We start from the raw sequence: 27,776 nt of genomic DNA on the forward strand, positions 1-27,776 counted from the left end.
AAGGTGCTTTCTTAAAACCATAAATGTGTATAACTATAAAAACTTAAATATTACTGAGCACATCAAATATTTTACCACATCAAAGGTATTGGCCTTTCTTTCTCTATTAGTCATTATACCATCATCAGACAGAACTTCTTGCTATTTCCATTGTCACTGATGCGCTGAATGAAGTAGAGCTGCGGTATTACTGGGAGTTTCCCCTTTCAGAGCGAGGAAGGTTCCTAATTAAGACTGCATTAAAAATAGTGATCATGTAATGCAAATGGGTAATATTATAAAAGCCTTCACTGTACTTGAAAATTCTTTTTTTAGTAGAAAATAAAATATTAATTTCAAAGCCTAGCTGAATTATCAGAAATTGCTAATTAAAAGAGAAGTAGTTCACAAAGACCCAGGAACCTGGATTCTAACACAACCTTGGACAGACCACCTTAAAGTCTCTCCAGGGCATTAACTCATGCTCTTGAATTTTTTCATCTAAAAACTAAAGGGAGGACTAAAAAGCAGCTATAGTTTAATACCTTTTTCTTTCTTGCCTACAAAGCTACAAACTGTTTGTATAAGTTCTGTTGCTTATTTAACTTGTCCTTAAAGTTCAATTAATGTGTATATTACTCTGAGGCTTATTTTCCAATCAGAACAATATTAAAATAATTATAAATTTTGGATTTTCTTTTATGATTCAGAAGCCACTTTGAATTTTGCCATGTCCTGTTCTAAGTGCTACACAGTAACATGAAAAAATTTAACTGGTTCAGTTAACAAAATTTTTTTTGTAGTTGTAGATGGACAGAATGCCTTTATTTCATTCATTTATTTTTATGTGGTGCTAAAGATCAAATCCAGTGCCTCACACAAGCTAGGCAAGTGCTCTGCCACTGAGCTACAACCCTAGACCTTAACTGGTTCATTTTTTGATGCATTTTTTCTATAGTTCACATATTACATGTTTTTAATTCTTTTGTGAAGCCACAATACATTACAAACACTTCTAAAGCTCAACAGCTAACCCTTATTGACTGTTTGCTTTCATATTTCAGAGACATGGTTTCTTTTTTTATGGGACAGTAAGCACTAAATAATTGCTTGACAATAGAAACAAAATGAAACCATAATAGACTAAACACAGTGCTTTCTGGCTAAGATTTCTGACTTCTTTGCTGGTGAAGAAAAATTTGACCTCACCGTATGTTTTCTGCTGCCACTTGCCTTACATTATTAGTAGCTAGGAGTCTTTCTCTCAAGATACTAGATTGCACTGTGACATTCTTTCCCAGGATGTTGTGATTTAAAAAATGGAAAAAATGATGTGTAACTGTTAGACAGTCTAGTTACTGCAAATTCATTTTATATTTGAAACATAATATAGTTTCACAGCCCAAATAGTGGCATCTAATAATAATGATTAATAATAGCATGAGGAGAAAACAAAGAAGTCATTAGCAATGTATAAGGATTTCTCTTTTTAAATAGAATAATTCAAATTTTAGACATGCAGAATAGATAAGATAGATTATTCTTTACAAAATCAGAAGGCTCCAAGTCTTTGCAAAACTAGAAGTCCCAAATTTGAGGAATTTCTAGGTAATTAGATGGTGACACCTATTGGTCAAAAGTATCATTGCAAATTATGTTTTTAAATATCAATGAGCATTAAAAAAGTTAGAAAAAGTCCTCAGTTCAAAATTGGACGTTCTTACTGCAGACTTAGTACAACCACTCTGGAATGCGGTTTGGAGATTCCTCAAAAAACCAGGGATGGAACCACCATTTGACCCAGCTCTCCTACTCCTTGGTATTTTCCCCAAAGATGTAAAAATCGTCAACAGCAACACAGCCACATCAATGTTTATAGCAGTACAATCAATTCACAATAGCTAAATTATGGAATCAACCCAGATGCCTTAGAATGAATTAAGAAATTGTGGTATATACATTCAATGCAGTGCTACTCAGCCATTAAAAAGAATGAAATTATGGCATTTGCCAGTAAAGGTGTGAAAATGGAGAATATCATGCTATGTGTAATTACTCGAACTCAAAAACTCAAAGGTTGAATGTTTTCTCTCATATACAGAAGCTAGAATAAAATAAAAAGGAGGGAAGAATAAGGTTACATAAGAATCTGATCACATATAAATTAATAGATCAGCAAAAGGAAGTCTAGTAGAGGAAGAAGAAAGTGGGGAGGATAGGAAGGAAAAGAGAAATCATGAACTGAAACTGATATCCATGCATGAACCCAATCACTTTGTATAACCATAAAACTCTAATAAAAAATTAGAAGTTCTTTTCCATTTGAAATATTCATATTTTATAAACTTTAATATAATAATTAAATCATGTAACATGATTCACATATATAGCTATTTTGCAGTTAGAAGTTTTGTTCACAAGAAGTATGTGCATGTATGTATGTATGTATGTGTGTGTGTGTGTGTGTATATATATATATATATATATATATATATTCATATGTATACTCATTAAAAGGACACTCATTATTAGAATTATTTTCCACTATGAAATGGAGGAATGTAGCGGGAAGTCCAACAGCTAAAGGTAATCCCAAACTTGCCACAGCTCCTTCTGTTAGTTAGTTGGTTTATAACCAACCAAAACTTACAACTCTGAGTATCTTTTATCTAAATGATGGAAAAGGAAATGGGATTGATACTTACATGTAATTTATGGAGTTAATCATTTTTTCAGTTATCCTTCATAATACAATGTGAGAAAATTAACTATCTAATTAGGCTTTTACAAATCTTTAAGTTGCCTGTGAAAATAAAACTTTAAAAACAAAAAATAGGATTAATTTCAGAAGTCGATCAATAGTTTTGAGAGCAATAAATAATACTTGCTGCTTCTTCACTTTTCAGCCTCACTTCTAATTTTCTGGGGGGGACTTGGTGTGTTCATTGTCACACACACATACACACAACAGTTTTTTTTCAATAGGCTAAAATAATTTTTACCACTTGGAGACATTATTGTTTTGAATCAATGTGGAGTTTGGTTTATCTACATAAACCTATGCTGTGGGTTCGATCTAAATTTGATTCTAAGGGAACTATAAATAGAGGGCAATTTCAAAGCCAAGTGCTCATCTATTTGAGATTAATTCCCTCTTCCAGGTCACTAATTCATGCTCCAGGGTCTCAGGAGAATTAATTTATTTCCCATGAGTGACCACTTGACTCTGAGAAGGTATTTTAACTCACCCGGGCTTAATATAGGACAAATCTTATTACTATAACTTAGTTACACTATAATAAACATACTTTCCCTTTCTCTTTCCAAGCTTGTTTACTGTGCCAAAACTATGTCTTCCTTTTGACCCTAATAGTCACTTAATTCAGTTTGGATGGCAACAAACCTTAAAATTGACAATTAAGATTGTGTGACATTGGAGATGGAGTTTGTAAAATAAATTTAAACAAGGGTAAATGAAGCCACATGCTATGTAAGCAAACGAGAAATGAATTTCATGTCCTTGTGTAATCTAATAGAAATATGGAAAATTAAAGTCTTCAAAAGTATTGTCAATTTTAATATTGAAGATCTAAGTCACATTTTAAAAACAAACATGAGAGATATAATAGTGATAAATGAACAGTGATCATGAACAATCAAAGGGAAAAATTGAAATTATAAACAGCTGATAAGCCATGGAGGTATTGTTTAATCCTGAATGTGTTGATTTTCCAGAGTATTCAAAGTGTGTACCCTTTATAAGTTCAGTAGGTACTGGTCTTTAATTTTTTTTTTTTTTTTTTTTTTTTAGTTTGGTCCTGTAAGTTTCTTACCATTAAAAACAACTACTGAACTTAGAAGATGGAAAAATCTACCTTGCTCTTGGAGAGGCAGAATTAATATTATCAAAATGACCATACTACCATACAGATTTAGTACAATTCTGATCAAAATCCCAATGGCATTCCTCATAGAAATAGAAAAAAACAATCATGAAATTCATCTTAAAAAATAAGAGATGCAGAATAACTAAAGCAATTCTTAGCAGGAAGAGTGAAGCAGGTGACATCACTATACAAGACCTTAAACTATACTACAGAGCAATAGTAACAAAAACAGCATGGTATTGGCACCAAAACAGACTGGTAGACCAATAGTTCAGAATAGGGGACACAGAGACTAACTCACAAAATTACAATTAACTTATATTAGACAAAGGTGCCAAAAACATGCATTGGAGAAAAGATAGCCTCTTCAACAAATGGTTCTGGGAAAACTAGAAATCCTTATGCAGTAAAATGAAATTAAGCCCCTATCTCTCACCATGCACAAAACTCAACTCAAAATGGATCAAGGTCCTAGGAATAAAACCAGAGACCCTGTGTCTAACAGAAGAAAAAGTAGGCCCTAATCTCCATCATGTGGGGTTAGGCCCCAACTTCCTTAATAAGACTCCTTTGGCATAATAATTAAAATCAAGAATCAATAAATGGGATGAACTCAAACCAAAAAGTTTCTTCTCAGCCAAAGAAACAATCTGTGAGGTGAATAGAGAGCCTACATCTTGGCATCTTGGGAGCAAATCTTTACCCCTCACACATCAGATACAGCACTAATCTCTAGGGTATACAAAAAACTCAAAAAGCTAAGCACACACACACACACACACACACACACAAATTACAATAAACAAATAAAAAACAACCAATGAGCCAAGGATCTGAACAGACACTTCTCAGAAGATGATATACAATCAATCAACAAATATATTAAAAAATGTTCATCATCGCTAGCAATTAGAGAAATGCAAATCAAAACTACTCGAAGATTTTATCTCACTCCAGTCAGAATGGCAGCTATTATGAAGACAAACAACAATAAGTGTTGGTGAGAATGTGGGGAAAATGATACACTCATACATTGCTGGTAGGGCTGCAAATTGGTGTTGCCAATATGGAAAGCAGTATGGAGATTTCTTGGAAAATTGGGAATGAAACCACCATTTGACCCAGTTATCCCTCTCCTTGGTCTATACCCAAAGGACTTAAAAAACAGCATACTACAGGGACATATCCACATCAATGTTTATAGCAACACAATTTACAATAGCTAAACTATGGAACCAATCTAGATGCCCTTCAATAGATGAATGGATTAAAAAATGTGGCATATATACACAATGGAATATTACTCAGCATAAAATAGAATAAAATCATGGCATCTGCAGGTAGATGGATGGAATTAAAGATAATGCTAAATGAAGTTAGCCAATCCCCCAAAACCAAATGCCAAATGTTTTCTCTGATAGAAGTAGGCTGATTCATAGTGGGGTATGGAGGAATAGATGAACTCTAGATAGGGCAAAGGGGTTGGAGGGAAAGAGAGGGGGTATGGGGTTATTAATGATGGTGGAATATGATGGACATTATTATCCAAAGTACATGTATGAAGACACGAACTGGTGTGAATATACTTTGTGTACAAGCAGAGATACAAAAAACTGTGCTCTATATGTATAATAAGAATTGTAATGCATTCTGCTGTCATATGTAAGTAAATAATAATAATAATAATAGTAAAGAAATATATCCTCAAGACACAAGCCAAGAAATGTCACAAACACAGATAGTACAATGTGGCATTGTTTACACTAGCAAAGACTGGAAGTAGCACAGAGCCCTATTAATAGGGTATTTGCAAAAAAATAATAAAAATAATACTTATGTGCAAAAAAACACAACTACTTTTTGGCAGCAAATGTCATTCACATAGGGTCAACAGATTTAGCAAATAAAATAGAGTAAGATGATTTTGTATTTCAGGTAAAACTAATTTTTTTAGTGTAAGTATGTACCACATAATATTTGGGAGACAGGCAGCATATTTCATTAAATATACTGTTCCAATTGTGCTGATGAAACAATGCTATGATTATAAAACATGTTGAACTAATCTGAAACTAGAGATCTCCTTACACCAGGTTGTTGAATCTCAGTGGGTACCAAGGCGAAGCCCCAGTGGATCCCGGTAATTTGAAGCATCATTAAGTCACTCAGTGTGCATTTCACAACATCTATCACTGATCATCTATGTGACAGGAATCGTGCTCAAGAACTCTACCAACAAAACTGCACGTTTTGGCAGGCACTTCCTCAAGATATCTGTGACAGGGATAGCTTTTTATTACTAAAAACCTAAAAATTCAATTTGTAGCAAAATGGCATAAAAATACAGTTGCAACATAGGCAATGAGTATAAAGTAGTTTAAAAAAATTGCTCCTGGTTTTGTATTATTAAATTAGCATCCATTTAAGTGACAATTTAATGACACAAGATCTTCATACTAGAATATATAATTTGTAACTTAAATATAATCTATATAACATAAAATTGAAGCAATTAGAGCCTCAAGTTTTATAGAGAACAAGATCAACGCAGATTATAGCACTGCAACCTTGTCTGCTTGGCCTATTTTTGTTCCATGAAGGAAAAGTTAGTACTACTTTCCAGCCAGTAAGTATGTTAATTATCTTTCTGTTGAGGTGAAAAATATCTGAAATAATCAACTTAAAAGGAAGTAGTTCATTTTGACTCAGTTTCAGAGGTTTCGATCTGCCATCAGTTGTCTCCATTGCTTTGGACATATGGTGGTATGGTGGTAGGAGGGGGCAGCAGAGAAAACCTGTCTACCTATGGAAGGAACCAGGAAGCAAAGAAGCAAGGGGCTGGGATTCCAGTACCCCCTTCAAGGACATACCCCCAGTGACCTGATTTCCTTCCACTACACCACCTTCTAAAGGTTATACCCCTTTCAAATAGGTTGGTGATCAAGCCTTTAACCACAAGCCTTTGAGAGACATTCCAGAACCAAATCTTTCCCCTCCCAAGGGTAAGTGCCATCCTAAACTTCTATCAGAACTTTCATTTTTGTGATTGACATTAATGGGATTGTATAGTATGAACTCTTGTGTTGGCTTCTTTTACACATTATTGTATATTAAAATAGCTTCTTCCATTTTGTTGTAGTCATAAAGCATTTATTTTCAGTATTATGTAGCATTCCACTATGTGAGCTTGCCACAATTGATATGTTCATTCTAATTTCCATGGGCATTTGAGTAGTTTTCTACTTCAGCTATTAACATTGTGCTGGTATAGATGTTTATAGGAACACATGCCTTTGGGTGGAACTTCTGTACCCATTTCTCCTGGGTCTCTGTCTCGGTGGAATTGCTAAGCCCTATGATATATTAAGGTTTAGAACTACCAGTTTTCCAGTGTTTTTACTATTCTATTTTCCCCAAAATAGCAAATGTTCCATCTCTCTGCCAACACTTGTTATCTTCTTCATTTCACCCACTGTAGGGGGAAACATGCAGTGGTATGGTATGATATGATATTGTGTGGATGCACATAGTTGCAACCTGATTTAAGTAGAGAACCTACTTGGGTATATAAACCCAATGTGTGTATGTGTGTATCTGCAGTGTATATTTTTTACCCAATGAATATATCCCATGTATATTCTTTCCCTGTATGTATATTCAATGACCCAATATTCATTGGCCATTTGGGTTATTTTTTATTTTTTGCCAATGTTTATATATAAAGCTTTTTTTTTTCTAATTGTTTTAGTCAGCTTTTGTGTCAATGTGTTAAATATATGCAATAAGAACAACTTAGAACTAAGTTTACTTGGGGCTCATGACTCAGAGGTCTCAGTTCATAGACTACCAATTCCACTGCTCTGGGCCCAACGTAAGGCAGCACATCATGACAGATGACAATGGAGGAAAGCTTCTCAATACATGGTCAGGCAGAAGCGGGCACAGGAAGAACAACATCCCCGCCCCTCCCCTGGTTTCAGGGCACATCCCAAGTGACTCACTTCCTCCAGCCTTATCCCACATGCCAACAGTTACATCCAGTGGATCCAAACTAGGAGGAACCAATCAGGTCACCACTCTCATAATCTAATCATCTTACCTGTGAATACTCTTGCATAAATAGGAGCTTTTGGGGGACATCTCGTCCAAACTATAACACCAATTTTATGATTTCTTGATATATCTTGAATGAGTTTTTGTTGGATATTTTATATTGCTGGGTTGATAGATGTGTTTATATATCCAATTGTTAGTTGCCTTCACCTTCATGAGTCTTTGATGTATTAAAAGCTTAATTTTACTGTAATTCATCAAAACCTTCCCCTCATTTGGTTATTAGAAAAGTTTTGTCTACTACAAGGTCACTAAGTTTTGTTTTTACCTAATTGCTTTAAACCTTTCACATCTACATTAAGCCATCCATTTGGAAGTAATTTTTGTGTATGGTGCAAGGTAAGAGTAAAAATATTCTTTTCTTGTATGTATATTCAATGACCCAGGAGGATATTTTAAAAAGATCACCCTTTTCTCACTGCACTGCAGCGTCACCTTTGTTATCAGTCAAGCAATCATTTATGTGCTTTCTACAGCAGTAACACGTTTTTAAGTGATTATAGTAATTTTCAGTATAATTGGAAGTCAAACACTCAAAGCCTTTATCTAAGTCCACTGGATAATGAAGTAACAGTCTACATATATCCCATTGACAAAAAGAATGGAGGGCAGACAAAAATCTATGTAAAGTTTAAAATACCCAGGTTAGTAATCAGAGGATGAGAATAAAAGTTACTGTTTCATGTTCAGTGCTGTGCTTCAGTAGGGAATTGGGATTCCTAATTTCTAGGTATGGGAGACAAAATTTAAGAAAAACCCAAATCAAAACCCCAAACAATTGTATACTAGTATACAACAAAGTACTATTCAATATAAGGGAGGACTGATGAGGGTGCAGTAGCAGAAAAGGGTTCATGAAGTTGGACTCAAACAAATCCTTTCTTTAATTGATTTGGGTCTGAATAAAGAATTATCTGACTCAGAATGTACAGAGTGCATAAGTGGACAAACCCTGCTTTGGAATAAGAAACCAGTCATGAGAAGAGAGAACAGAACTGGAACTACAAGCAGAATTTTGTTCAAATATAAGTGATGGAAATCAAGAAAGACATTTTTAAATATGAAGCCAGAGAACTTCTGTTTGAAGTATAACATTCTATAATTGAATTTTTTTTGTGTGTGTGTGTGTGTGGTGCTGGGGATTGAACCCATGGTCTTGTGCATGCGAAGCAAGCATTCTACCAACTGAGCTATATCCCCAGTCCTATAACTGAATTTTTACATAAATGTTTCAGTAAATTTTCAAAGAAATTCAGAGCAAACAGGCTTCAATGAAATAAATTTCTAAGTGAAAGATATAGAGCAGCCAGTATTAGTTAACCCTGAAGTTTTTTCAGATTATATTCTGCCTCTTTGATATTTTTAATTGGATACTTACTAGATTCTTGATAACCATGAAGAACAAATATAGAAAGGAAAAATATGTAAATAATGGAATTACAGCCCAGTTCTGGTGTAGGGTTTCAACACTAGATATGACCTTTGTACATTGTTTTCCAGTTTTGTTCTCTAAAATCTAAGTGATGTGGATCAGATTATCTGAAAGACCCCTTTTCAACATTTAACTATCATACCAAAATTCCCAAGTTCCTATAAAAATAAATTTTACAATCCTCCAATTTTTTTTTCATTGACAGGTTTAATATCGATTTCAATGTCTAAATCTTATTTTAAAAGGTAGAGAATTAATGCTTATGTGGAAAATTTACAAATTCTTTGTTATACAGTCCTGATCAAATTATCATAAAAAAACTGATACTTGAGGTGTTTTTCTTACAGAGTACATAATAATCAAGCACTTTCTATTATTACCACTAGCAAGAGTTCTACTTCCTGAATCCTGCCATAACACTACAAGGAAAAAAAAAATTACTAGCAGTTACTGCTTACCATGCTATTTGTTTCTGGAAATCTTGTTAGAAAGTCAAGATAATAAAGGGAGTCTCAGCACCATGTAGTCTCTTCCCCATACAATACAGTACATAGCTATGGCCACCTAGGAGTAAGTATCATTTCAACCAGTAGATGGCACTTTAGAATGGTTAAAACAAGTTTCAACCCATGGCACAAAGAATGTGCAATGTAGCAGATGTCTGAATAAAAGAAGCCAGACACAAAAGGAAACATATGGGTTCAGATATAAAAATCAATTTATGCAATAGAGGTTATCTTTGGGAGAAGTAAAATGCCTGGAAGGCAACAGGATAATCCTCTGGAGCACTTGATGTTTGGTGTTTTTAACTGGGTGCTAGTTACAGATGAAAGCTTATCATATACATGTGTATATGCATGTATACATGTATATATACATACACACTTTAATAAATTGTTTTCAAAATCTTAGGGAAACCACCACATTTTTCCCATAATGAATACAAACTTTGTAACTTTTACTGTTTCAATTGCGGGCAATAGTTATTATATCAAGCTACAAGTTAACTAAGCAAAGAGTTTTAAATCAAAGTTGGTGATCTTCATGTACTCCTTTTAAAAACAAAAATTTAATTACAAAAACAAAAGACAAAGAAACATATAAAGTTTCTTTCAGTTATTTCAGTTGGTATAAATTGTTTTTTTCCTCCCTGAGATTTGTCTATTTCTATTGGCAAAGCCTTACAAATTAAAGATGATTCCTTTAAAGTTTATCGTGCTGTAAAAACAAGCTCTGTCACAAAGGCACTTAAGTAACGAGGCTGAAGAAATGTGATTCAGCAGCAGAGGCATAGTTTTATCTGAAAATAAAATGTATTTATCTGGCCCAACTCAGGAGTTAAGAATTTTTTTTTTTTTAAAGTGTGTATAAGAATGAGATTCATATGCTTTTTTTTAATACATCAAGATGTATTATCTTTATTCTTTTTTCCTCCCCATGTTATTTCAAAGTAATACTTAGATTAGTTTGAAAATGCTTAACAAATAAAGAAAAAAGAAAATTAGAAAAGTCTACAATGGATGTAGAATTCTCATTTGTATTATTAAAAACAACTTTGAAAATTAATACTGTAGCTACTTTAAAATCTTTTAAGAACTAAGTTTTAAAATACTGCAATAAAAGAACACATGCCATAATAACCAAATATATGATTTTTTGAAAAAAAAAATTAAAACTAAGGCTTTTTCAATAAAGGGGAGAACTAATAATAAGAGACCAATCATACCCTGATTATGTGTTAACTCCCACATTTGTACAATGTGGAAGTGCTCCACATATATTCAATGACAATATGAATAATTAACATTTGTGATCTTAAAATCCCAAATCACTTGCCAGTGTTGTAAATACATAAACGTTGAAATAAATACCTGGAAATAAGTATATTTCCAAAATTGTAGTCTTTGACAGTTTATATTGTTTAATCAATTACAAACAAATAAAGCAGCAAATAAAATGACATTATTGCTAGTTTCCACTTAGTTTCTTCATAATATGACTATCTGGTGTTGCATTAGTGAAGATACTTCCTACAACCACATGGGTACCCCAGAGACTATGACGGATGACTTTACAGCAGCCAAGATCATCAACAGTAAATCCTAAATATCGGTAACGTTCATCTGTTTCAAAAAGAGTGCTGTTTGTATATGGTCCAAAAAACTAGAGGAAATAAAAAATGAAATCATATTTTCATTAGGAAGAAATAAATTATAGTAATAATTTTTTATGAAAATATGAACACATTCATTTTAATATCCACATATTTACAAAATCAAATAAAAAATAAAAAGGTCATATGAGATACCTAAACTGTCCTAACACCTGCTTCTCTAATACCTATGTATTCTGAAAATATGAAGTGAATGTTCTTAGCAAATTTCATGTTACTTAGAATCAGATACAAACTTTGAAGATAAAATAAACTTTATGAGAATCAGCTGATTTACTTTCATCATTGTCAAGATAAGAAAATTAAAGCCTAGATCAAACTTTTCTATTTCTAGTCTATATTACATCTTTGACTTTGAGAAACAGCACTACATATCCTAAGATTAAAAAACTGATTTTATCACCACTTGTAAATGAAAGAAATATTCAGAATTTAAAATGAGACCACAATTTTGGGTCAGTATTGTCTTCAAAGCATAACTCTAAATACCAATTTCCAAAAAGTTACTTCTCTGGATTGTTAAAAATATGTTCTTTGCTTCTAAAAATAATAATTTCTTCCTTAAAGAAATCAGACAATATTAATTTCTAATTTTCAGTTTATAAACAATAAATATACTAATATAAACCAAATTTTATGCTAATAAAGGTAAAAATTAATAACTGTCTTCATTTTTAATAATTTTGTAATAAAAATCATCTTACTTCACATGATATGACATTCAAAATGTATTTAATTACTCACTGCCAAACCAGATGATGGGTCGATAAAGTCAGCCCAATAGCCTTCAGCTCGAAGAGCATAGCAGATTTCCTTAGCACCATTAATGAACTGCATAGAGAAACACACAAAGAATGCTTTCAATATAGTCTTCACCAAAGATCATTTTATTTTTTAACAACTTCTTAAAGGAGTATCTTCTGCTTTGGATAAAGGGCTCAATAAGAATAAAATGATAATTAAATTATAAAGTCATAATATTTTCACCATTTCAAAAGATCAATGGTCAATACAATAGTTTTATTTCTTTTGAAGCTTAAATTCTGTATTTTTTTCTTCTACCTTATTTCCTACTTTTTGAAATATGACTAATCAGTCTGCACTATTAATTCCTAAATTTGTGATAAATTATGAAGTTGCCATCTTGTATCAATAAGGAGACTAGAAATAGGAATGAAAAGGAAAATAAAATATAATAAAAAAATCTAAACCATTCATTAGTTTGAGTAAGTTATTTTAAAACATTACTTGTTTGTGTGTTCTTCAACACATACCTCCATCTAAAAAGTTCTGAAATATTTCTGAAAAGGTACAGAAAAGTAATTGAACTTGATATACGGGGAAGAAGGGTAACTGGGATACTTTCTCTTCATTATACACCCTGTGTATCTTTTGTATATTAACTGTACATATTTTGTATATTAAACTTTTGTATCAAAATTTTGGCCTTATCATCCTAATTTCTATAATGTCTATATTAACTTTATAAAAAATGTAAGCAGTGAAAATATTATAATGAATATTTAGATTACATGTTGAAGAAAAATCATAAATGTTCAAAAGCAATGGCATAATTCCACTTTTAGCTACAACAGAGTAACAAGTACCAAATAGTGCTAAAAACTACACAAAGCAACGATTTTTAGACCCTGAATAATAGATAAAATTGTAGTTGTTGAAAGGAGGAAATCAAATTAAGTAATTTCCAAAACTGCTCTAACCTTCTGTTTATGGACTTTTTTTTTTTTTTGCCAAAAGAAGGGAAAAAGAAATGGAGACCAAGCAATGCAATGGTGTCACTCGGCTAAGTAGGTGCAAAGTAAGAGTTCTGGACTATTGAAACACCTGAAATTTTTAAGGGAGAATAGTAGAGATGATGGGATACACAAAGAAGGTTCCTGAGCAGCCTACAAAGCAATTCATCCCAGTTCCTTAGCAAAGGGCTGAGCTATGTAAAGAGAAGGCAAGATTCTTTGAGGCATGGCAGAGGCTGTTAGTTGTAGGGTTCAGAACTGATGTGATACCTAGGGTCATGCATGAATATGAATTCACATAAGAAATCTGGATTTCTTGATCACCAAGAATGAAGAGACCCCACTGAGCACCTCTAGTCTTTAGCTAAAATACTCAAAAGTCTAAGACTTAGGAATGTAGGTATATCCTAAATTAAGACACTAGCAAGCTAAAGTCCCATAGCCAAATCCTGATACCTGTTTTGATTAAAAGTTCTATGGGAACACAGCCACATCTATTCATTTATATATTGTTGTTTAAGGCTGCTTAAACATTAAGGCAGAACTGAGTAGTTGAGATTCAGTGACTGACAATGCCTACAAAACAGAAGACTCCCCATATGAGGATTTACTTTCTATTGTTTCAGTTACCTGCAGTCAAGCACCTTCCAAAAACATTCAATGAAAGAATTCTAGAAACTTTAAGTTTTAAATTGCCTGACATTCTTAGTAGTGTAGTAAAATTTCCATCATGTTTGGGATGTGAATCATCCTTTTTGGTCCAGCATAGACACTGTGTATACTACCTGCGTGTTATTAACTGAATACCTGTCTTGATATCACAAGGTTATCACAAGTGATTGTATACAAGTAACTGTTACTTTACTTAAACATGTCCCCAAAGTGCAAGAATAGTGATACTTAGAATATGTCAAAGAGAAACTTTTTTTAAAAAAAGTTGCTTTGGTACTACACCAGATCAGACCAAACCAGAATGGAGTTATTCAGGCCAGGGGCCAGGTGTTACTAAACTAACTTTAAGACAGGCTAGTTTTCAAAAAAAAAAAAAAAGTCAGGAGCTACACAACCACCAATCTTAAGAGACCTCATTTATACAAGTCAGCATAAGATAGTCCCCTGTCTTAACCCTATGGGGAAAATAACTATGAAAGGACCAAGCTGCTGCTTCTCTCATTCCTAGATTATGTTTTATTCAGTCCTTTTCTGTTGACAGAGCCAATCTTCTCTGCTCAGGTCATTGGAAGCCTTGTTCTATTTTATAGAATAAGAAAGCCAATTAGATCTTTAAACTGTTAAATTTGGTCGAGGCTGTCTCCATGCCTTAAATTCCAATTAATGTCCTAAAACCAATTTGGTACAAAAATAAACTGAACTACCAAGTTAGAAGTTTACTTGGTAACAAACAGCTGAGTATCAGCCAATCACAGGTTGCCAATCATGTTCAAATAAGATTCAGAGCTGTCATAAGCTATATTTGGATCTCACTTCTATTTTCTGTCTCTAAATACACCCTGCTTGCATGGCTTTTCTGAACTTCTGATTCAGAGGGCTGCACTATTCCTACATCTTCTTTGCTTAAGTTAACTGTTAAATTTATGTCAAAAGTTTTTCTTTTTTAGAAAACTAAGTTAGTTGTAATTTTGTTTTTTGACAACCCCAAAATTTGTTGCCCTCTGCTATAGAGGTATATCACTTATTTTCCCACCAATACCTACTTGTAAAATAATGACAAACATTAAAGTAACATTATATTCTCTAGATTATTTTCCATACTTAAATTTATTGATACAGTCCATTAACCTTCAAAATTCTTAAAAATAAAGTCATTAGAATACATTTCAATTTAATGAATGTGCAATGACTAAAAACTACAAAGGTTGAGTAAAACAATGCAATCAAATATTTACAAGGATTAAAAAGAGAATTCCACATTATCAAAAGAATCAGTTTTTCTCTTAACATTTCTGTTCATCAACAGCAAACAGTGACATCTTCTAGAAAAAATAAGAACAAGTTTAAACCATAAAATATCTACTTGGAGAGTAAGCAAGGTGTGGTTCCAAAATAGTCACTAACATGTATCAATCAAAATTATCTGTTTCTTTCGTAGAAAACGAGATGGTTTTCAGTCATAAATTATAAATTTCAAGATGAAGCAGGTTCCATTTCAAAGCCCTGCAATTTATTATAGAAAACCAATTTAGAACTATACTGGAGTCAGTATCAAATTAGGTTTACAACTTTTAACTGTTCCAAAATTGGGCCTACTAATGCAATGCACTTGTAAGAGATCTCTAACAGCTCAGTAACAGTGATGATAAGTATATATTTATGAAGCATTATCTTAATATGTAAACAAATATTATTGCTAGTTATTGCCTTTTAAACTCCATCTAAATTCACATCTTCTTAAAATCAGAGGCAATGCCTTGTGCCTCTCCTATAACTTCCTTTGTTAATTAATACATGATTAGTATATTCAAAATTGTTAAAAGACTAAATGAAATTTATTAGAAGGTTCCATGTGGGACATTTAAGTATATAGTTATTATCATAAAATACTGTTGAATATGTAAATGGTAATATATTATTACAAATGAAAAGAGCCATACATCCAACCCTAAAGAAAAAATAATTCCTGACATCAAGCATGGGAGTTGGTAAAGATTTTTCAACTCATTAGCTAATGTGAGCAAGTGAGTTATTCTTAACCTGTCATACAAGCAGAGGAATATTCTTATCTATCTTGTAGAAGAAATGATAAAATTCAATATCAAACTCTTAAGACAAATAATTGCACAGTTTTAAATTACTAGACTTGAAGTTACAATTCATCACCTCCTGGACTGATAAAAAAAAATGCTAAGGTCCAGGTTAAGCTAGAGTGACAGCATATAAACTAGGACAATGGTTTTGGTGGGCAAATTGACATTATTTACCAAAATTTAAAATGTAAACGCCTCTTAATTCAGGAATTATCTATTTAGAAATTTATGGATTTTAGATTCATTAAAATATATGTAATAGATTTTCACTGGTGTGTTGCTGGTAATAGCAAAAGTTTGATTTTCATCTAAATCACACAGGAAATTTTAGAATAATTTTTAAAAAAACTTATTGTTTACTTGTATAATGAAATACTATAAAGATTCTACAAAAAATGAGCTATATCTACATATAATGGTATGGGAAGTTATTAGGTTAAAAGCTAAGGTGAAAAAAAATGTTGTATTTGTATACAGTATTTATTGTGCTATTTTACAGTTTATTGCTACTATTCTTGGAGATTGTTGGGGTAATTTTCACTATTTACTTGACATGCCTTACAGTAGAGAATGGGAGCACATGGAAGGAAGGGGCAAAAAGAAAAAGAGTATGAAGAGTTTCAAAAAAGTTGTTTTGTACTACCTTTTCCAAATTTCCTAAAACAGATTTAAATTTTAGAAAAATTAAGAAAAGTATTGAACAGAATCTAAGTTTTTAAAAAACACTAATGACAAAAAAAACTTGCAGCTTTTTAGTTCTTAGAAAAAGATGTTTAGTATTGAAATGTTTCAGAGAATGAACAAAGACTGGAAAAGACATTTTAATACACCATTTTAATGGTATTTAAGTTGGACCATGAAATTAAATTGTTAGTAATTAAGAAAATTACCTTTTCTAAGAGCATTTCTCTTTCAAGTTCTACCTCTTCACTCCAAACAGTCATATCATTCTTAGTTTTCTGCGTTACAGTCAGAATCATTAGTTTGCTATTAGTTACTTCTGGAAATAGTGACTCAAAATCTACAAATAAGAATAAAAATCCAAGAAGAAAATAATTTGCTTTAAAAAAAGATGTAGTTCATAAATATAACACTTCCTTAGAAAAATTATGCTTAAGTTAAATTATTTTTACTAAGTTATTACAAATACATTTTATTTTTGAAAAGAATAAAGTGAACTTATTTTAGTTCACTTCTATTTTGTTGGACGAGTTGAAACATTACTGGCGACAATTCTGGAGGGTAAGTAGAGCTACATGCTATTGTTGTTAATAAAAATTTTCAAATAAATTTGTTATTTAGATTTGTCTCCATTATATATTAGTTCATGAAATTACAGATCTAATAATCATGCAGGAGTATAAATGACAAGTTTTAGGTAAAAAGCATGAGATCTGATTTTGGAGGACATTTGAAAGCCTTTATCTTAGACATGCAATCATTTCCAGCCAGACACACTAATATTAAGACACAGAGTATTATAGTTCCTTTGGAGTACATTACTCAATGCATTACAAAATCAGTAATATTACCTTAAACGTGTTAGTGTTTCAATATATGAGGTGTGACATACCTCTTTGAAGCAATTCTGGACATGTCTGGATTGCACACTCCACTCTGGCACTTTCAAAATAAGTTTCTGCACTGTTAATTTCTTGTTCAACCGGTCCATCATTACCCTATGGGGACCAAGGATTATAAGTAAAATCTGAAGTTCAAATACAATAATATATCTGTTAAGAACTCATCTGGTTAGAAAAATTTAAAAAATAATTTTTATTAGAAGGTATTTTTGGGGGGTGGGATGATAATACAGATAGAACCTAGGGGTGGGCCTTCTACCACCTAGGGTAAGACAGGTTCTTGCTAAGCTGCCCAGCCTGGCCTCAAACTAAGTTATCCTCTTGCCTGAAACTTTCCTATAGTTGGGATGACAGGCTGGGCTACCACACTTAACTGGTAATAATTTCTTAAATACTCAAAAAACTTTTCTCCAAGATGAATCGATGATCTGAACCTTTGAAATTCTGAATAAAATACAACAAAAATATGCTGCTGATATTCTAGGATATGATATGAAGAGAATTTGGATGAAAAACTAAAATGCCATGTTTATACCTTAAAATGTTATGTCTTCTGGTATTTTGTGATTATATCTAATTATATATTATTTTGTTCAATAATCTACAAAATTGGGATAAGAACACTAACTTAAAAGTAACATGATTAAATAATACAGCCCCTCCCACAGGTAGAGCTTAGAGGTCTTTATTAAACTGAATATGTCTAGCACTTTAACAGGAGCAGGCACTACAAAGGTTATTTAAAAAAAATAAAATAAATCCAGTCTTCTTTGACACATCAAACCTAGTAAGAGGAAGAAAAAATGAAATAAATGCAATTTCATATAAAAAGTGACACAGGATTAGAAAGATTAAAGATTAGGAAGAAAGTCTTCTGGGGCAAAGAGAAGGAAGAAACTTGCTTTGCTAGGAGAAATCAGATAAAGATTGAAATTGTCATTTTTGAGGTACATATTAACTACTGTGTGTTTAGTAAGTAAGGAACAGGTAGAGCATAGGTTAGAAAATTAGAAGGAAAAACAGTCCAGCAGAGATAATTATATATAACAGTAAACAATGGTGAAAGACAATGATATGTTAAAAAAAAAAAAAAAGAGGAAGTATATTATGCTTGGAGCGAAAAGAGGAAGTAGTGGGAAATAAGATGGGAAAGAAATCAAAATTGTGAAAGGTCTTTTACGCTACATTAAGAAATTTTGACTTTTGTCTATATGCAACAAGAAGTAGTAATATCAAATATAAAAAAGTAGTATTAATGTGGAGAATGTATGGTAATGAGGAAAAGGTAAAAGATCAGTTAACAATCAACATTCATTGATCCCTTAGTGGATTTTTGTGCTTTAAGTACATTTTCAAATTTAATTCTCACTGCAACCTTGTGGACTGAAGATTATTATTGTGCCTCCCTTGTTTTTTTCCACATAAAGAACCAAAGGCTCAGAAAGATTAAGTAACTTTCTCAATGTCAAAAAAATAAGTGGTAAAGTCAACTTATAAACCCAGATTTATCTAATCTAGATTCTTAGAGGCAAGACAGGCTCTGAGCAGAAAACTGGAAAGAACAACTTTATAGAAAGATGTGATTTTTGACACTGTGGAGATATGACTGAGAAGGGGAGTCAAGTTTGGTGCTATGATTTTTATCTTGATACAAAGGAAATATGGTTATACTATTAATAGTATTGGTTGCAGGAACAGGTTATAAAAGAAAAAAGGACTTCTTCATTTCTTAATGTAGCTTGAATGACCTTTTACAATTTTGATATCTTACCTTTTCTTTCTTATTTCCCACTACTTCCTCTTTCTCTGTATGTCAACCAGGATATACTTTCATTTAAAATAAAATATGCCTTTCTCATTCACCATGCAAAATCTGGGATGTTTGGTAGATAAATGAAAATGTAGAGCCAGAAATGTGAGAAATAGAAATCGTGAGTTAGGGATTATAAAAACCTAGCCTGTGGAGAAAGCCAAGGGATTATGTGAACAAGGAATAATTTAAATGAGAATGAAGCAACTATGTAGGAAAAAATCACCTAATTTGTAGGCAGAGGAGGAAACAAGAACCAAGAAGATTGAGAAGGAATTATCTGAGATACAAGGGTAAGAGAGGTCAACTGTGTCCCAATGTCAGGTCATCTGATATATAACTTAACATATGACAGGGAAGGCTGTTCCTGATAATACAGATTTGGTCAAGAACTCTGCCTGAAATGATGCAGAAATGTGAAAAAAGATAAAGTGTTAGGGGCTTGACCAAAATTCTGAACTGCATGTTACTTTTCCTTGAGTGAGCAATGATGCAATGTCAGTTTAAAGTATTTCAACAAAACTAAAAACAACAACAACAAACTCAAAAACCCTCAGAAATTATTTAAAAACAAAACACATACACACACAAAAACACAGAATGCTTTCTTTTTAACATACTGTAAACAATTTCAGAGACCTCAAAATTTTCTTCAGCTTTTAAGAGTGGCTAGTGAAGTATTAAGTTGGTTAGAATTAAGTGCATATTCAGATTATAACTGCCATTTTTAAAAAGTGAAAAACAGGTAACCTAAATTTTCAATGATAAAGACATAATTAAATTATCTATATTGGAAATAGTTATTAAAAAGCATATTTTTGAAGACTTAATTACCTACAACAGATTGTAACCTAAAATTATATAAAAAATTAAACTGCAAACACTGTATAGCTTGGACAATGTCAAGTTTTTTTTTTTTCTTTTTTTAAAGGACTGTTTATGTTGTTATTATATATACTAGGATCAGGTTTTTTAAAAAAACTTCTCAATGTAAAAGTGACATGCTCAGATTAAGAAAAAGTATTGCATTAATAATTAGAAAAACATAATGATATTAGCAATTTACCTGAAATTCATTCACATACTGTGCCATCACAAATTCATGTCTTTCAGTTGATAAAGGTTCTGCCAGTACATCAGGCAAAGTTTTATGAACCTGGTTTTTCTTCTGTGATGCAGTCCCATTGAGGTGACAATCAAAACCTATGTTCCCAGGAAGCTGGAATCTCTGATCCTGAGGTCCAAATGGTCCCATAGTTTCATCAGGCCACACTGTTCTAGAGCCTGAAGAGGAGAAACAAAACACATAATTTCCTTCTTAGTAGTCAAGAACATTTGCAGACTGGAAGAATGTTCTTATTATTGTATTTTTTTGCCTACAAATAGATATCTGAAATCTGCTTTCTTGTATGAACATAACTTAGTTTCATGTGGTTTATACTAATTAAAGTAACTAGCTGATGGCTCACAGGCAACTCCATTATGAGGGGAAAAATTCAATAAAGTACTCTAATTAATACATGAGATGTTTGATAGTCATTAAAAAGAATACAAGTAAACTTTCATGTACCAACACAGAATGATGTCCAGGACATATTTCTTTAAAAGAAAAGCTAAGTCAAAGAATAGCATTAATTTTAGAAAAACAAAAATCAAACAGGATAAAATAAACAGTATTTATTTGACTTCCTTATATTCATATTTTTAAACAATGAGAAAAAGACCTAAAAGGAAGGACACCAAACTTAAAAATGGTCTTCCTTAGGAAGGGGCATTCAGCTGCCATTACTAAGTGGCACAAAACACTAATGGACTGGGGCAAAAAAATTGAGCATTATATGACACAATTCTGTTTATCAGCTACCTGAATTAATACAAACTACAAATACTGCAATAACAGATACTTGTATGGTTTCTAATTACTTGTAAGTAATAAGGCTGTAGACAGCCACTAGTAATTGACTGGTTAGTTCCTAAGATAAAGTTTTGAATGTTATTGGTTTTAAAGAACAATCAGGTCTACCAGTGTCAAATTCTCTTTAGAAAAAATAAAATGTTCCATATTAATAGGATTTGAGCATATTTTAATGTTTACTGATCACTTGATTTCTCTTCTGAGAAAGGCCTGTTTTGATTATCCTGTTTGATTTTTGTTTTTCTACTGGGTTGTATTTTTTTTCTACTAATCTAGGGGAAAGAAAAAAAAATATATATATATATATATATTTATATTTATATTTATTTATTTATTTTCAGGATACCAGCCCCTTATATAATCTGAATGGCAAATATTTCATTTGTAATACATACACAGTTAAGTTTTCCGGTAATATAAACTGGGTAATAGTCAAAGATGAAGTTATAAAGGAAAAGCAATGCAGGATGGAAGGCTTTGAAGACCCAAATGAACTTAAATTACGTTGCACTCATGTGTTTCAAGAAAAGAAGAATTCCATGAATAATACTTTCAGCACACAATAGGTTAAGTGTGCATTATAAACTTTCAAGACACAAATATGGCATGTACATGGCATTTTTCTCAAACGTACTTAATAACAACACTTTTTTCAAAAAAACTTAGAACTCTTACAGTCTGGGAACTCTAGCTGAGAGTAATAAGAGTTAATCATGGCTTATCATGAGAGCAACATGATTAAAATATTTTAGTAGTGTGCAAAATAGAAGCAGACTTTGTAGACAGCATAAATTACTGATTGAATATATACTTTACAAGAAGTCAGCTATATTAAAAGAATCCGACTGGTGTGAGAGGATATCTCAGTGTAGTTTTGATTTGTATTTCCCTAACTCCTAATGATGCTGAACATTTTTTCACATATCTGGTGGTCATTTGTATTTCTTCTTTTGTCAAGTATCTGGTTTAATTCATTTGCCCATTTATTTATTGAAATATTTAATTTTCTGGTGTTACTTTTTTTGAGTTCTTTATATATTAAACATATTAATCCTTTATCAGAAGAGTAGCTAGTAAAGATTTTCTCCCATTCTATAGGTTCTCGCTTCATATTTCTAATTTGTTTCCTTTGCTGAATATGCACCAAACTTTTTCCTGTCTAGAAACATGCTATACCATAATCTCTCTCAATGCCGGACAGTGAGACAGTTTCTAGTTAAGCCCACATGATCACTGCAAATATCTCATACCCTACAACACTCTGTATTCTAAAAGGTATATTAAATGCATTTTTGACCTCTCATGTCTTCAATTTTTGAAGGGTTAACTGGGATTTAATTGCACCATAAGATAAGGAGCATCTATATTCATTCTTTAATATTTTATCTTCCTGGATAATAAACATTTAGCCAGAGCTCTGACTTATTTTAAATGGAATAAACACAGCTTCCTAAATCAGAAAAAGAAATATTAGAGGAAATGCAACTCAAATATTTTGAAATGATTATAAGTGAAGCAAAAATAACATCTACTTACATATATCTGGAGGGGCAGTGGCCACATGAGATTCATCTGAACCTGAAGATCCTGCAGTTGAAAAGGCTTTTGGATTGACAACTCTTTTAACTAAAGAGCAAAATCCCGGGAGATAGGAAACCAGTCTGGCTCTGTTACAGAGCACCTAAGAATGGCAGGAAAAATAAGACTATTTATTCTAGATATAAATGTTATAATTTCTGCCAAATTTTCATACTGCAATACATCTTTTAAAGCCAAAATTTATTCCACTTCTGTTGAAACCTACTATGAAACAAGCGTTAAAATACATATATAATTTAAAAAACAGAATACTGTCAGTTGTCAGATTCAAAGCTGTCATTTATGTTGAACTCTAATAAATAAAGACAGAAAACCCTGGTTGGGGAGGGGAGGGCATCTTCATGCATGTATGCCTGATAACAGAAACCATCACAAAAGATTGCCCAAACCACAATCGACACAAGGCTACCACAGCTTGTATATAAAAAAACTTTATAAATTGTCTACTCAACAACTGCCCATTCAAACTTGGACTTAGTACCTCTGTTACTGACCCTTGTGACCAAGGATAATTATTTGAAAATAACTATGGAACCTTCCTCATTTTATTTTTAAAAACCCTTGTCTTTCTGTGAATTCCCACTGTCTGTCAAGGATTGTGTGTTTTGGATTTCAATCACTTTCTTACTCCCAAATAAACTATTTTTCTTTGGAAAGCCTTTCTATATTCTATTCATTTTAGGTTGACAATACAAATATTAAGACAAAAAAAGGTAATAATTCAAAGAAAAGTATATGTCTTTTCCAATAAAGGCCAGAATTCAATTGTATCATGAAAGAAAGGAAACTCATAAAAGATACTTCATTTAAAGACAACACTACAAAGGTAGCAAAAGTAAGATTCTTATATCCTTAAGATACAGAAATTTCCAAACCTCCCCTTGGACCAAAATCTGTTTCCTTTCTAATAGTATTATTATTTTACTACCATAAATTGTGGTAATTGTCAGGCACAGTGGCACACACCTGTAATCCCAATGGCTTGGGAGGCTGAGGCAGAAGGACTGCAAGTTCAAAGCTAGCAACTTAGCAAGGCCCCATCTCAAAATAAAAAATGAAGTGCCCCTGGATTCAATCCTAGGTACCAAAATATATAAATAAGTAAATAAATAAATAGTGGTAGTTATTGCCCAAGCCAGTCTCTTTTGATTGGATGGCAATGTCCAATTTCCTTCATTTTAGCACAAATCTTTGTGGTACATTTTCTGATCTTATATTAATTTCCTAGACATTGAAATCAGATATAATGGGTGAATATATAAATATCTTCTGTGCATACACTTTTAGCAAAATATTTGAGTCAGAATAAATTAATGCAAGAGTTGGCAAATTATTCAAAAGTACAGCCTATTGCTTTGGTAAACAAAGTTTTATTTTAATACATACATACCTAATCACTTACTTATTATGTCTAACTGCTTTTGCACCATAATGGCAGAGTGAAGTAGCTGTAACCAAGAGTATACGGCCCACAAAACTTAAAATATATATGATTTGGCCCTTTAATAATAAAAAACTTATAACTAAAAATTCTTCGTTTAATGGAAATCAATTAGCATACATATTAAGAGTCATAAACGTCCATGCTTCAGAATCTAGACAAACTTGAAATATGCCTTTCTGATATAAAGAAACAGCCTTCTGGTAGCTATAGTAATTTGTTGCTAACTAATGCCATTGGGCTACGTGAATTCAGGACTGCTGTATTTTCTGTGTTTTTATGAAAAGCAGGTATGTACTTCTTCAACAAGTATTCTACCATATATAAAATTTTAATAAAAGTCTGTAATTTTTTAGATAAAAAGCATAACATCACAAAAGGTATATTTTAAAGAGTTATAAATTCAGTTTGCTAGACTCTGAAGCATTGATATGACTCTCAATTGGAATGTTAACTAAACTGTCAAAGACATGCATATTTCATTACTAACATCCATTCAGAGTTTATAATGCATATAAATACAAAAATTTTAAGCAATTTAAATACTAACATTTTTTAGTATAAATTTCATTCTAAAAAATAACTTGTAAAAGCATCTTCTAAACTATTTGCCCTACTGAACTAATTTATATTCATGTAGCCAAAATAAAGGTCAGATATTAATATTATACTTAATTTCCCTCTTTTCAAAGTACCATATACACCTTTTACAACGTTCCTTTCTGTACAGATTATGGGTAGGCAAAAATTCATGTTAAAATTAAGGCCAAATTGTTAGACTACTCTTGTGATTTGACTGTGTAAGCCACACATTTGCACTTACTAATTGCAAGAATAATATCTCTGCTGTTGCCCATTCATCTTTCTAACATTCAGGTCTGATTAAGTCACCACAGTTTATAGAATATGGCTTCATTCAGGGTTCCCTATTATTTGGTCCCAACCTCAGAATTCAACCTTACCTTCTAGTGATCATCAGGTGGAAATAATTTAATTTTTGAAAGGAGCAATGAGTAGTGTTCTTTGAACAACTTCTGTTCTTCCCACCCATATCTTAATTATCAGATTTCATTCAGTTTTCAAGTCTCAAATGCTTTTCACAGTAGTCTCCAACCCTACTTTTCCTTCTGCACAAAACTCTGAATGTGCATTGTACCTTTTCAAAGTTTTAAAAAAAGATTATATGCTACTTTTATTGTAGCTGTTTTCATGTCTTATGTCCATATTATATGAATTCTCTAAGGTAAAGTAAGATGTGTATAATTTTTTCTTTCTTTTTTGCACAGTCTAGGCAAGCACTCCCTCACTGAAATACACTCTCATCCTTGGATGTGTATAATTAATCACAGGGTACTTAAGAGTCAATGCTGATGTCAATGAATACCTTTTGATTTCATTTTGTAGAATCTGGAGGGCCACTTCCTATATTGCAACGGCTACAAACCCTTCAGTTTTGCTAACGAGAAATAAAAAGGGGCTTTATATAGATTCTAAATACTGGAATAACGTCTTTAAAAATATTGGGTTTTAAAACTTTCTGTCTAGAAAAATAAAATTGGAGAGATAAGTACATGCATATTAAAAGAATATCTGTGTTCAAACTACCTTAAAAGGATTACAACATAATTTCATAGCCCTTGCTTCTCCTGACATTTTTGATACACTAACATCATGACGTCAAAGCCCCATAATGAAATCCGTCTGATTCCTAACAAGTTCAACTGACTTTTAAGACTACTCACATTGGCCATTTCCAGTGGAGAAGACAGACACAAAATCTTCTCCTTCGCAAAGTATTCCTGGGAAAGGACAAAACAAAACAGGCTAGTGACAGAACTCTGAGGGACCACTCCGGAACGTCCACTATTGCGTGCTGTGTCCCTCCCCCTCGGCAGGATGACCTCCGAGCTGCCCCTCACCCCCGAGGCCAGACTCCCCCCGGCCGACCCCAGGAGGTCGCGGCTCCGAGCATCCACGGGCACACGTGTCCCGGGGGAAAACCCACCCGACCCGAGGGGGTGGGACGGCCGGCCTTCAGAGCGCCGGGGTCCACGCTGATGTTTTAACACAGATCAGGGCTGTTTGGCAACACCTCCGAAAGGAGGCTCGGGCTGCGCAGAAGAGGAAGGGGCGGTGATAGGACGACAGGGGATCTCCGTAATCAGGGCAATACCGAGAACTCTGGGCCAAAGATTGGCGAGTTTGGAGGGGCTAAGGCGGGCGGAAACCATCCGTACCAATCACCACCCGCCTCCAGCCGTCCCAGACTCTGACTCTTCGCACCGTCAAAATGGCTGCGGCGAAGGCGATGGGGGTAGCAGCTACTTTGGTCACTACCAGGCCAACGAAGTTGCTTCCGAGTGCATCGATGTAAAGGATCGTCGAACCGATGATGCGCACGCGTGTCACGTAGGCCTGCCAGAGCCGACCTTCGATTGGCTGAGCCTGGGCTGACAACAAGGGTGGACCAAAGCGAGGAGGTGTCAGCTGGGAGTTAGCTAGGAGGGCTGCAGGCAGTGTTAGGCGGGAGTTTTTCCTTCGTTCATTGATTTTTGTTTTATTTGATAGATTCCTCTCACTCTGAGCTTTTCTTACTGACTCCAGAATATACAGTCTTCTGTTCTTTGTATGATTATGTATTTTTCACGAATATTTTTCTTTTGAGCACAGGGCACTTTTTCTTTTTATGTCCCCACTTCTACTACAGTGCCACTTTCACTACAGGCTCGGTAAATACGTATCCAATGATTTATTTATAAATAGCATATCCTAATTAATTTTAAAATTAATGCATTTTTAAAAATTGTAGTTAAAGCACAAATTTTATTCATATTTCTTAATTTTTGACTTATTGTCTGTTTCTGTATCAGAATTCTGAGTACCACATTACATTTAGTCACCGTATCTCCTCAGACTCTTCCAGGCAGTGACAGTTTCACAGAGTTGGTTTGCTTTTGTAACCTTGATAGTTTTGAGGCATACTAACAAAGCACTTTTTTTTTTAATAATACATGATAGTAGAATCCATTTTGACATACTTGTACAAGCATGGAAAATATCTTGTTCTAATTCTTAATCCAGCACCTCTCCCTTTCCTTTCTACTCCCCACCCCCTGCTCCTTTCCCTTGATTGATCTTTCTGCCATTTACCCATAGTTATTTTTTAAAATTAATTTCATATGGGTGTACCCGATTGTGAGATTCACTGTGGTATATGTTCATAGGAAAGTTATATCCACTGTCTTTCCTTTTCTCATCCTCCCTCCCTTCCCTTCATTCTCCATAAGACATTTTGTTGAATATCCCACAGTTGGAGTTTGCCTGA

General features: G+C 33.1%; 1 protein-coding gene across 5 annotated transcripts in view; it reads right to left on the reverse strand.

The window, feature by feature from the left end:
• Positions 1–26,777, reverse strand: part of Mmadhc (metabolism of cobalamin associated D) — an 84,025-nt gene extending 57,248 nt beyond the window's left edge. For 2 of the 5 annotated variants that reach the window (XM_026388595.2, XM_026388628.2), the window contains exons 1-7: positions 26,689–26,777; positions 26,194–26,250; positions 22,948–23,092; positions 20,563–20,780; positions 17,677–17,782; positions 16,994–17,124; positions 12,329–12,415 (exon numbers count right to left, since the gene is read on the reverse strand). In XM_026388595.2, coding sequence (XP_026244380.1) covers positions 12,329–12,415; positions 16,994–17,124; positions 17,677–17,782; positions 20,563–20,780; positions 22,948–23,092; positions 26,194–26,202 — 696 coding nt within the window. In that variant the 5' untranslated portion in view covers positions 26,203–26,250; positions 26,689–26,777. The other 3 variants (XM_026388620.2, XM_026388613.2, XM_026388604.2) reach the window with 3 other exon arrangements.
• Positions 26,778–27,776: the final 999 nt, after the last annotated feature.

Source organism: Urocitellus parryii, chromosome 1 (assembly GCF_045843805.1).
Source record: "Urocitellus parryii isolate mUroPar1 chromosome 1, mUroPar1.hap1, whole genome shotgun sequence".
In the NCBI taxonomy this organism is placed as follows: Eukaryota; Metazoa; Chordata; class Mammalia; order Rodentia; family Sciuridae; genus Urocitellus; species Urocitellus parryii.